General features: G+C 40.3%; 1 protein-coding gene across 3 annotated transcripts in view; it reads right to left on the minus strand.

Moving 5' to 3' along the window:
* SMOC1 (SPARC related modular calcium binding 1) overlaps positions 1–13,261 on the minus strand; it is a 131,395-nt gene that overhangs the window by 33,725 nt on the left and 84,409 nt on the right. For all 3 annotated transcript variants that reach the window (XM_063398710.1, XM_063398709.1, XM_063398707.1), the window contains exon 7: positions 10,339–10,419. In XM_063398710.1, coding sequence (XP_063254780.1) covers positions 10,339–10,419 — 81 coding nt within the window. The remainder of the gene's footprint in view (positions 1–10,338; positions 10,420–13,261) is intronic.

Below are 13,261 nucleotides of genomic sequence, written 5' to 3' on the forward strand. Positions count from 1 at the left end.
GATACCCACTCCACCCTGTTCCATCTGGGATCACAGTCCCTCCAGAGTTTTCTGGCTAACATGAAGGTAAAAAGAAAAACAAACCCTGCAGGTGTTCCCACACTGTACCAGTTGAGCAGTCTTTGCTTTGCCTTGGTACTCACTCAATTTCATTTCTCAAGGCATAGGCTACAGAGGAAGCAGATGTTACTACATGTTCCAGTGCTGAACAAGTACAATGCAAAGGTTTAACAGGTGGATTATAATTTTCAAAAATGTGTTATTCCAAGTGGCTCATTAAACTTCAGCTATCCAGGAACACATGCTTCCCCTGTCATTTTCCTTCTGCTCTAAGAGATAAGGCTGCACTGCATTCCCACCACTGTTATATGATGAGAAGCCTATTCAGGATCTACTCTCTAGCTTAAAATAAGGAGGACTGGCTGAAGGAAGCACCATCCCATGGATTAGAGCAAACTTTGTGAGGGACTTTCTGATAAACAACTTATGCTCATTTTGCAGAACCTGTGGGCATTGTGTCCCGCCCAGCTAAGAAAAGAGTGTGCTCCACAGGGTTCCAGCCCACACAGGAATAAAGATCCACACCTGCACATCTTGAAAGTTGTCAGTTGAAAGCTACCTGTCTTTGCAGCTCTAACTGAACTGCCTTTCAGGCAGGCCTTGGGCTCTTTATACCGTCCCATCTCACAAGCAGTCAGTCACACAGTCCTAGCCCTTCTAGAGCTATAGCCAGACTAGCTGGAGCATGGGAGAAAAAGAACAATGCTTTTTTATGGCTGTGGTACATCATCCTGGAAAAAAACCCAAATATTTTCACATTCATATAAAATGCATTAGAGCTGTCCATTAGAGCTGGTTCATTAGAGATATTTTAAGTTGTGCTATTCTCATAACCAAATGAGGAAAAGGCCAAAAATACCATTACTACAAGATAGTTACCTAACACAGCAGGTTAAGAAAAAGATTTTCTCGAAGTCAACAGGTCTCAAAATTTTTTTATTTTGAAAGCTACCATGAGATTTGTACCAAATTAAATGACCACTCTGGCCAATGGAACAGAACATCCAATTCACAGACTGAACCTCAGGAAAGAATTCAAAGTCACATTGATAAATTGTTTTAAATCAGTGTACTCACAACTTAAAAGTACAAACCATAACAGCCAGCAAGGAGAAATCCAGCGCATGGGGAGGAAATACTGGCGAGACCACGAGACTTGAAAAAATGGTCAGCAGCCTAGGCAGACCACAAAATAAAAAATCTGCAACTTCATGACATTGCAAGGAACAACAAAAAAATCAAAACAGGTAAATCCAGCTGAGGAATGTAATGATGGGGGCTTCACATACGGAATGGGTACTAAGTACTGGTGATCCTTTAAATCAGCCCTATGTACAAGCACTGTGCACTGCACTTTGGGGGACAGGAGGACTGTTTGGCAAGAGAGCAAGGGGAACAGGCAAAGGTCTACGAAACTTGACCTATGAGAAAAGGCTAAAAGAATTCAATTTGTTTAGTCTAGGGATGACATTCAGTCTTCTGAGACATAAAAGCTGTTCTATTAAAATAATAATAAAAAAAAGATAGTCATAGATTTTTTTTTTCCTTCCCCATGGGTAGTTCAAGTAGCAGACATCTTATTTGGATAAAGGAGATTTTGGTTTGATATAAAAAAGCCCTGGTGATTAACTGTTCATTACTTGGAAGAGGCAGTGGGATCTCTGTTGCCATATCAGGAACAGGTCACGTTGTCAGAGCTGCTATTAATTGGATATGATCCTGGGTTAAAACAGGGAGAAAAAAACAAGTGAATGTCTTCAGGTCTTTTTTGATCTCCTCACACAGGCTGAGAAGCTCCAGCAGATCATCAGTGATTGAGGCAACCTCTTTGCTAACACTAAAATCCTGAAGATATTTTATCTGGTTTAAGTTTCCAGATTTTGGGGTCTGATCCCCTCTAATGCACCTGACCTCCATATCCTTTATGACAGCTGTACCTGTGCAGTACCTTCACAATGACAACAGCTTCCATAGTCTGCGCAGAGAAAGTTTGGCATCAAAATGCAGCCTCTTCACTTCTTAACATCAGGATGGTTCCTCTGCAGTAGAAAAATCTTTCAACCTTACACACTGCCCTTGTCATTTTGAGACAAAGCTACACAGTCTGTTTTTTCTTCCCTAATGCCTCTTTCCCATTTCACATAGCTTCTAAGCACTCTGAGCTTGTGGCATACATAGCTTTGACAGAAGCCACCTGTCTCTGAACACATTCATTTTCCCTATACTCCTTTTTCACTGAACTCTTTCTACACTGAGGAATTCTGTTCAATAAAACAAAAAACAATAGGTGTTTCCACTGGAGCCTTAGCATTATTGGGAAACTTTTCACTTCCACACCTGGTTTTAATAGTCCTCGGAACAACTAGTACAGCAATTATTGGAGAACTTGCCTACCTCTTCTAGCTGGAGTATACAAGCACAGTATTTTTACAGTATTGTTACTCTGCAATTATAGGACACCAAACAAAGTCTTTGAAAACTGTCACAGGCAGGTAAAAAGTGCTTCAGACTGGTCTTCCCACCTACAGCAACATTATATTTAATGCTACTACTGGTGAGGCACAGAAGGCAAGAGAGACAGATTTGTACTGTGATGAACTTTTTCATGTAGTGACGGATCAGCTTTTTCCTGTAATATTTTGCACTTTACAAGGAGGCAGAGGGAACTGCCTCTGACAGGAAGCTAGTGTTAACTTTTGGATATTTACCTAGAGTCAGCTGACTCTGTGTAGAATATCCGGGCTTTGGATGTTCACTGGCATAACACGGGATTCAGACAACAGCCATGGGACAGAGAAAATGCTCCCACTTTGTCAGTGTCATGAGATGGATGTCCAACAGACACCCCCATGGAGGGGCAAGGTTTTCCAAATCTCTGGAATGCAGCTCTTCTCCTTCACAGCCTTATGCTGTACTATGCAATATTCATGGCCTTCATGGACAACTCTGTAGCAGCAGATGCTCATAGGGATACACTGGCCTGTGTTTTGAACCCTTTTTTTATTTCACTTGTCTCTTTGCAAATCACTTGCAGGTCACTCTTGGCTTCAGGAGAAGCCTACCTAGGTCTAAATCTTTTCCAGAGGTTATCTAGGAGCTAGTAATGACAGCTGCCTTGAAACAGCTCCTCCTTAACTGTGGTACCTCAGAAATGTGGTGAATTTGACAGGAACATTTCAAGAGAGGCAGGAAACTGAGTCAATATGTGCAGCCTTTCTGCAGACACCAACATGCATCCAACTGGAGTGCAGATCCACAAATGAGCCTGCGCCAAATGCTGCTACTACAAACAGCAAGGAGCACTGTGTTGCTAAGGAATTCCTTCAGCAAACCAATGCAGCTCCTTCAATCTGAACCAGCTTCTGCTAAAAAACAAGACAAACTCCACAAAATTGACCACTCTCAGTTTGTCCCTGTATGTCCAGGTAATCCCTGGTGGTGGAGCTTATTTCCTTTCCCTTCCCCACCAAATCTCCAGTGGTTTTAAACACGGGGTTGTTTTTTATTTCCAATTTTACTCCAGCTTCTTATATCTTTGCCCCTTTCTCTTAATGCTCCTTGTCCACTTGCTTTAACTGGCAGCTGCAGAGTTGTAGTTATGACTCCACATCTAAAGTAATTTGTTTTCTTTCTTTGGGGGATAAGGAGGGGGGAGTGACTGAATTCTTTGGGAATGATTTATTGCACGGCTCTCAGGGGGAGCTTCATTTATTTGCCTAGCTGCATATGGTTTAACACCTATGGTTGCATGCTGATTATTATACAATGTTATTTTTCCCACTTGTATACTTTGCACCTTTTCATAGAGCAGATTAACTGGTCCCCAATGGCACGTTATTTATGACTTTGTTTGCTGGCTGTCTGAGAAGGGTCCTGGTCCTAGATTCTTCCATTCCCCCTGCTTCTGCTCTCTCCTACGTACTCCCTTCTTCACCACACACACCTGTCACACTGAGACCGTGGGAGAATCACCCTTGGGCATCACACATATCATCCTTCTCAAAAATCTCCAGAAGGGAAGAAGAGACAGAGGCCTCCCAAGCAGCAGCCAGGCCAGGAAAGGATGCCTGCACTACAGATGGAGCCAGAGGGAAGGGAGGGATAATAAGTAAGAAAGAAACATCATATTTTGGCTTGCGAGGAAGCAGGAACTCAGCAAATAAGTGTACATATATTTGTTGTGAAAATGTAATGGAATTAGTAAGCTTTCATTTCATACTCAACAGGAGCTTCTCTTGAAATTGCTTTATTTGATATCAAGCCAGAATCTAAACTAAAATTAATTCAAAACAAAACCAAAACAAATCCTCACAAAAAGAAGTGCTGGGAGGATTAATACAAAGCTCTGAAGATAAATAGTTGTGGCAGATGGAACAACAGTCACAAACTTTTAGCTCAATAGTTTTGACAGGTTAGAGGAGCACTGCGTTGGGAGGTACTGGCTCAAGATGCAGGAAAAGAACCAAGGAGGATAGTAAAAAAGAGGACAGTAAAAAAGACAAAAGCTTTCTGACATACTGGTTCCCTCCCATGAACTCTTTTTCTTGACACCATCCACGGCACTTTTTTCCTTTTCAGCTAGGGAGAAATTCAAAAGCCTTTAACTAATCCCAGGTGTTATGTGCAGAGGAGACAGAAGCACAACAATATTTACCATGGAGGACTGTAGTCAGCATTAAAATGTCATCCATAGGCACCAAAATTTCCCAATTCAAATGCCATCATAACATCTTATTCAGACATCCCTAAAGCACAATTATTCCTACAGCCTCTTTGAAACCAACCTATTTTCCTGACAAAGTGATAGCTATCTCCTTTTCTCAATATCCTGACTAAGACTAACCAGCCACAAATCCTGGGGAAGAGCCTACAATCCTGTATTAGACATTTGGACAGTAACATGAACAGAACCAGCACTGAGAGAGAGACAGCCAGATTCAAACTAACACAACTAGTTTATAACAGTGGAAAACAGGAAAAAAGCAGCAGAAGCAGAAGTCCACAGTCTCATGTCTTTATTTAAAGTCAAAAGTGCTGTGCACCAAGAGTAGCACAAGACACCTAAGGAATAAGGCTGAGAAGACAGGATAAAGACAGATGTGGAATTAACCCCATTAATAACATTGTTTTGTTTTTCAAGAACCTCATCTGAATCTACCTGTGGCTCTCTGTTCTCCATATTTCCAGGGCATGAAGAAATTTGCTCCAACTCCAGATAAGTGTACATTTAACACATAGGTACAAGGTCTCCTCACTCTGGAAAATAATATAGGCATTCAAGCTCTTTGTCTTTATCCTCACTTCTGAAAAGGAAACTCCTAATAATGAATTAAACTCTTGTCTAACCTTGGCTATTTTTGGGGTATCTCACTAAAACTTGAAAAGAGCTTCTTTCTCAAGCTCTGTCTCATTATATGTTCATCTCACCTGATCAAGAGGAACCACACTGATTCTCAATATAGTCTCAAGAAGACTCCTTTTTAATGTACATGATCACAGAAAGCTTCTATATGGATAAAGCAACATACCCATGAGTACAGTAACCCTTGGGGCAACTACTACCCCTGATCATAAGAACAGCATGAGGAAAACGGTGTAATTTCCTAATTGAGTACTAGAGAGAATGTTTTTGGGAGTGCCACGGGTGTTTTCTTATCTTTTTTTTTTCTACAAGTGGGAAAAAAGACCCCTTAAGGAATACAGACAAATCAAAGAACTCAGGTGCTGGTATTAACACTTCATATAATCACATGCCACTTCACTGTGCAGATACCTGGAGACAACCTGCACCCACGAATTAGGACACTCCCTTTCAGGTGGATAAGCAAAAATAAAGATGTAAAGTTTTCAAGTTGTTTCCCTCTTTGAAAATCCCTAAAGTTTGGGCTTCAAGTTTACTCAGTTAAGAAAGAGAAATGTGAATACCACCGTTCTTTTTCTCAAAGCTCATTCACTTATCCTCTGTCCACTGAGAGCTCCTGACAGCAGAAAGCTCTATCACTTGGATGCCAGCACGATGCCTGGGCGTCAGAGCTGAACAGAATAGGCCACATGGAACTGGTCCCCATTCACCAACCAAGATTTTGAAACAAACAGCTATGGGTTTTTTCCTTTTTTTTTTTCTCAGCTAGGCACAGCACACACAAACCTGTCTTCAGCTGCTAACCTTAATATATTACTAGCTGCTAACCTTAATATATTACTCATTCTTCCTTTCAAATAACGTCATTTTCAAACCCCCAGTGACTGAAGAATATTTACTTGAGGCTGCTACTACTGGTTTCTCCAGAGCTGTTTATTTTTCCATGCAGGGGCTCATTACATCATTCTGTGGTTTTCTTAAAGGTTGTCACGGTAAGCTGGATACAGGCTGGAAACTCTTGCTAACTAAAACCAAATCACTAAGTAGCACAAATGAATTTGGAGATAACCCAACTCTGGAAGTGAGGAAAATCCCTGGATTCCTCAGTGGAGATGGGGTGCTCCTAAACAAGCAGCCATTAGATTCCTTGGAAGTGGAAAACATTATCAAATGCTTCCCTAGACTAAGAATTTAAGAAAAAATAATCACTTGGATTGTTGCTGGCTGAAATAGGTTGGGGGTGAGGGGAGGAGGCTGAAACAGTAAAAGTAGAATGAAAAGACAGTTGCCAGCCATGCTGATTAGAGAACAGCCATTGCAAGAACTCTACCTGAATCATCTCCTGCTCTGGCAATGTTAAAAATGACATATCACAGAGAGCAGTGCTAGGTGACTGTCTTAGTTAGCTTAAGGTATCCATGCGCATGCACATGTGGATGTGCATGTTTGGGAAAGGGGAGAAGGAGCAAAAAAATATTTTTGTCATCTTACCACAACAATGTTGTGTTGATCTAGACCTTTTACTTGCCCCAAACAGAAAAATTTGGAACTTGGAGGATTCAAACAAATAGAAAATGTAGTTTTTGAGTGCAGAAAAACAACTATTCTGCTGTGCAACAGTCCAGATGTTCATATTTTGGTTCCTGCCTCTAGCTGAGAAGGTTTGAACCTGCATCTCACCCTACTGAGAAAAGGGTGCCATTTAATTCTTTAAGGTGGGCTGGGGTAACAGCACTAGCAATCCCTCCTAGCAATGCTTTTTTACTGAGCATAGAAAAGCTCACTGGCAAACTGCCTGGAGACATATAGATTCTCAGTCAAGTGCTCTAATCACCAGGCTGGAGTCATTCTGCTTTTCCTGATCCCTAGCTTAATTAGGATTTACAGATGCCAAACAAAATGTAAGTGCTCCAAAAAAAGGAGATCAGTTTCAGAAGAACCTCTTCTGTTTGTCAACACTAAACAGAAGACAGAATACTCAGATTTCAGATGCAGCTCTTGCAGGATACAGGCAGCATATATTACATGGGGTGTCACCAGCTCTGCCGTGCTCAGCTGCCTGATGGGTGGCTCACTTAACATTGACCAGAGACAATGACAGCAAATTAAAGAGTCTATTTGACTCCATATAGCAATTCTGAAATTCTCCTCATGGCTGACAAAGAAATGGTGCTTGCTTTCCAAGATGTCCAGGGTCAGTGCTGATTAGAGAACGGCACACGTCCTCTGACAGCAGTATCTTCTCTGAAAAGGACAAGGCCATATAATCACCACAGGAAGAAGAGAGATCAGAGCTAAGTGTTTCACTATACAAACTTCAAGGAATAGGGAGTAAAAGAAGAGTTAGGCTGGATATTACAAAAAAAAAAAATCTGAGGCTGAATTCAGAGAGCAGAGCAGCTTCCTTTGGGAAGAAACAAAATCTTTATTATCTAAGGCAATTATGTACAGTAGAAAATGCTGCTCTCCTTACAACATAAATATTCACTAGCCCTAAGGCAGTAGATTAGATGACCTGCTAGGTCTTTTTTCTCACTTCCCATTTCAGTGATCCCATTAAACTGCTGCAAAAGCATACAAGGCTATATCTGCTCCAAGACTGTAAGTGTAAGCTCAGATAGACAATACAGCTGGGGCAACAACAAACTGAAGAATCCAAATCTTGTGCTAGAAAAACTTATCTTTACCCTTTAAAAATAAATTTAAAAAATGGAAATGTGCTAAGCATTATCATTTCAAGTTGGGCCAAAGGCAATTAAAAACATTCCCCAGTTTTGCATACCCATCTCATGACAGCTGTTTCATCATCTACAGCCAAGACAGACTCGAAGACACTTGAAGAAACATGATTTTAAATTATAATTATCTCCCCCAGTTCTCTGCAGTTTGATCCCACCTAATGTACATTGCCTTTAACATGTATTACAAGGGATGAAAAGAATGAAAGATCTCAAACAAGGTGACTAGGCTTCACTATTTGAAAGAAAAAGGCTGGAGTAGCCTACACTTTATAACACCTAATCCATAGCTCGAGGCAGCATTTCTTAATAATTTGTGAGAAAGTGGAATGGTTGTGTATTTGTATGGCCCAGTGGAGAAATTTGGGGATAAAAGTTGGCAATTCAGTCTTTTAACAAGACCCCACAGCAAATGAGCATCAGAGTAATCAGTAAGGCTGAGTCAGATGAACCACGTCTCCTTTTAGCTTGCTGTACAAACCACCTCTTACACAGCTCTTGAATTTTCCACAAGACCTTTTCCTTTTCATTTGTAGCACGCACTCATAATAATTTTGTTTGAGTAACAGAATTGACATCAGAAACAATTGAAAAAAGTAAACTCACACAAGGAATGCTTCTGCAGACAAAATTCCATTTCACATCAGGCAGCTTCCTGACTAAACAATCAAAGTGATTACCTTTACAACATGAAAGCCAGCCTACTTTGGCTCCGTTAGGTCAAGAAAGGGTGGAAGACAGATCCTCCTGTTCCCAAGTCCCTTTGCAACCTCTTAGCACTCACTCTGCTTTCCATTACAGCTATGAGGTTTGCTGTACTACAAGGAAAGTTGGACTCCAAGATAGGTAGGGCCCATTACAAAGGATATTAATATTGCACTGTCACCTTCAATTGTACTGTCAGTTGCTGGTTGTCCCAGCAGCTGTATTTGCTCTCCCCTGAAAGACATCCTTAAAGAAGGATGCTGATACTCACACATCATCTGAAGCTTCTGGATGATTCCCACTGGCCGATCCTACAGAGATCACCCTGCTACAAAAGCAGCTGGGAGGTGAAGCCCAAGAGACTTGTTAAAACTTTGGCCTGGGCAATGCTGGCTGTCCTCCTGCTAAGAACTCTTCACTCTGCAGCAAGAGAGTTTCACCCAACCTAGCATTTCACCCTGCAGCTTGGAAGTGGCAGAGGTAGGTTAAAGGAACTGTCATGAATACTCTCTAGCTAATGCAGAAATACCAGATGATAAGGCACTTTTGATTGATCACAATTTATCTGTTTAGATGACTGGAATTACTCCAACAGCTGTTCTAGGCATACATGTTTCATAAAATATGTGTAATAGTAGCATCTCCTATTAAAATCTTAAAGTAAACCCATGGCTTCTTAAAGCAATTTTGTTCTCTTATATTCCCTTTAATTTCTTCATTTCTCCCACCTCAGTTAAAATATTAGACAGAAACCATTCTTACTGAGAATCCCTAACCTTCCTCTTCAGATTCTCTGGCTTCTTCTCATTTCAATGACTCCACCATTTCACTCGCATCTCCAATCTCAATTTTACACCCTGACCTCATATCTTCCTGCTTCCCCTTTCCCCACTCATGTTCATAATCTCTTCTTTGCTGTTTTTTAGGCTTGGATCTTCCCCCATCCACTCCACTACCCACAAAACAATCTCAACATTTTCTTAGGTCCACAATTATTTAATTCTTACAATTAAACCACTTTTAGTTGGGAAATAATCCATTTATTTCTCTATCAAAAAATATCCCCTGCAGAGAAGAATCTTGAATTCACTAGAAAAGAAGCCCCTTTTTTGTACTTTTTGCAATTGCTTAGACCAAAACCACAGTCCAGAGCTTTCAGCCAAGTGCATCAGTTCATATATCCATGCTGAACAGCAAACAGAATAAAGATGACAGTTGGCTAAAATGAATTAACAGATTAAGAAATTAAGAGATTCCCCAGTTATGGTTTGTGGAAACAAACATCCTTCATCACACACTGATTATGGCCCTTTGGGCACAAAGAAGGACTTTAGTTGAAATTACTTTATAGCCTGGGCTGCAAGTGCCCCTAGCAGCTTGATAGCTACAATGAAGAAAGAATGAAACAGGAATACAAGGTGAGGAGCTACAGACTAGTTAAAATAATAATTTTTTTTAAAGACAGAACAGTACCTGAATTCCTTATATTGGAGCTGTTCATTTTGGAATCTTTGATGACCAAGTGCTTAATCCAAAGGGTGGGTGCTGTGATTTCTGAAAGAATAAAAATAACAGGATTAAACAAACTGCAGCAACTAGTAAAAACACACAATAGTTACTCAGACTCATAGAATGGTTTGGGTTGGAAGGGACCTTAAAAAACATCTTATTCCCACTCTCCTGCCACAAGCAGGGACACCTTCCACTAGACCAGGTTGCTCCAAGCCCTCACCAACTTGGCCTTGAACACTTCCAATAATGGGGCAGCCACAGCTTCTCTGGGCAACCTGTTCCAGTGCCTCACCACCCTCACAGTAAAGAATTTTTTCCTCATACCTAATCTAAAGTGTCTTCCAGTTTGAAGCTGTTACCCCTTGTCCTGTGACTACACGCTCTTGTAAGAAGTCTCTCTCCAGCTCTCTTGTAGGCTGGCTTCAGGGACTGGAAGGTGCTACAAAGTGTCTTCTGAACAACCTCAACTCTCTCAGTCTCTCTTCACAGAAAACAAGATGTTGGCTACAATCAGGCCTTAACTGATCTATCATCTTTGTACAGACAAGTTCACACCCTGGTGAGGTCCTCCAACTCTTATGAACCACCATTTGTAAATCTTCCACAAGGTTCTCTCATTACCTGGCAAAACATTATTTTCCTCTCTCTAACCCCTACTTCCTTAATTCTCAAAAAGCCTTTTTCCTCAAGACTCAGAGATCACAAACTTTGCATTGGGTGCTATAGTATATGGTGTTTCCCCCAAAAGTACATACGAAATCCAGATTTTAAACAGTCAATCCAGACTTTAATATTGCTTTCACAGCCCAAGAAGGTCTGGCCACAGTCAGTTCCCTAAAACAAGCAACAACAAAATCCGAAATAAATAGGCAGAGACATGAAGATATTTCTGGAAAGACTTGAAAGGAAGTCTGTTAAAGAAATAGGTTCTGGTTAGAAAAGCATGTCTGATGCACTATCCAAGACATCCAAACATAAATTTGTGGGAAAAAAGTGCTTAGAGCACCTCCTCTGAGGTGTTATAATCAACTTCCAGACCTATCTGAACCTGCCCTAAGCCACAGAAATGACATAACCTCAGCATTTGATTAGAACTGAGCAAAGCAGTACTTGCTACCATGGGCTACAGCACCTCAAGTGACATTTTTAGGACTGATATTTTCTGAAAAATAATTGTTTCGACAAGGACACAACTTAAATACTACATCCTGAAGTTTCTCTTAAGTTCCTCTAAGAACTTTTCACATGAGTTTTCCTGCTTCCTTGTTGACATTTACATGGATCTGCTCAGCAAAGGGAGAAGCTGGCTGAGTAAAGAGAAACTGATTATAAACTACAAGACCATGAAAAAAATTAAATTCTCCTTCTTAAATATTTTCAGCCACATTGATTGGAGGCATTATAGTAATTGTGTTCAGAGCATTTTTTTCCACAAGGAAGTATAAGTTGAACACTGTTAAATGAACTTTAACTGCTGATGGAATATAAAAATTGCCTTATATGCCAGTTTCACTACATTATTTTGCCAACATTCAGATATCATATGCTTCTATAAGTACATATAGCTACATGCTTTGGTTTATGGATTATTTTTACTTTTGTGCTTCTCCCCTTACTAGGTCTTACTCATTGTTTAATTTGAGGTAATTCTCCCCAAAAGGGGCTTAAACTCCTAAATCTGGGATGAAATTTAGCTCTGAATCTGCACCATAAGGACCAGGTATATCTACAGCTGAAAAAAGAGGGACAATCAAAGTCAAAAGATGCTGAAGAATGGATAAAGGCGTTTAGAAACACAATGGTGTACATCTTCCAGTGAAGCTGAAAGGTGCACAAGAAGGAATTCTGTGAAAAAAGAGAAAGAAAAGGAAATTAATTCATTGGAATCTACCACAAAAATCTATTTTAAATCCAGGTAACCTGGACATCTTTTTGGATTACAGATGCCTCTGAACAACAGATCTGTGGAAAGAGTAGATGCCCACTGAATTAAGAGGTGAAGTTTACCAAAAAGAAGAGGTGTTTAAAGAAGATATCTTCAGGAAATTATTACACCTTGCACATGGAAACTAAACAGATAGTGAAAACAAAATAACAGACCCTAGAAGCACAGGAGGGAATATAACTTCCAAAAACTATACCAAGGACATTAATAAAACACTCTTCAGTAAAGGAGAATCTTGTCCTAAAAAAAGATTCACTATAAACATCTCTAAGATCTGCATTATAATAATATGAAATAATTTTTAGAGAGATGGCTGTGTTATGATTCAAACTTTGGATGGGAGAGTTTAAGTTATCTGATTTACATTATCTCTGGCACCACTCTGTTATGCCCTCAGGGAAGATGGTAGGGAGTGGGAGGGGAACTTACACATGAAATGTGAATTTTCATTATCCTCTAATGTAGACAAAAACATGAGAAAGGTGAACCTTCATCTTAGAGATGCTGAAGTCCAAGAGGTATCACACATTTCAGGGGCAGCTGAGTGTAGGTAATGCCCTTTGAAAAAAGTCAGCCCCTTGTGTATGAAAGGTGGGCAACCAAATGCAAAACATGGAAAAAAAATCTGGTATTATTATTGTACATTCATGTTGATACCAGCTCCACCCTGGCCGCCTGACTTTGAATATGCAGGTTTAGAGCAACCCATCAGTTCTCAAATGCAGTGAAGTGGAATGGGATCTGAACATTAATGCCTTTGAACGTCTCTGAGTATTTCAGATCTGACATGTCCTGATCCAGGTGAATGGATAACTGTTTTGCCCTTTTTTATCATTTTTGTCAGATACCAGGTACAAGCCATTACTCAGGAAGACCTACCCAAGACACTGGGAAAATCTTCTAGTGAAGTATCACAACATGTTTGCTCAGATAGGATCA

Source organism: Prinia subflava, chromosome 5 (genome assembly GCF_021018805.1).
Source record: "Prinia subflava isolate CZ2003 ecotype Zambia chromosome 5, Cam_Psub_1.2, whole genome shotgun sequence".
Lineage (NCBI taxonomy): Eukaryota > Metazoa > Chordata > Aves > Passeriformes > Cisticolidae > Prinia > Prinia subflava.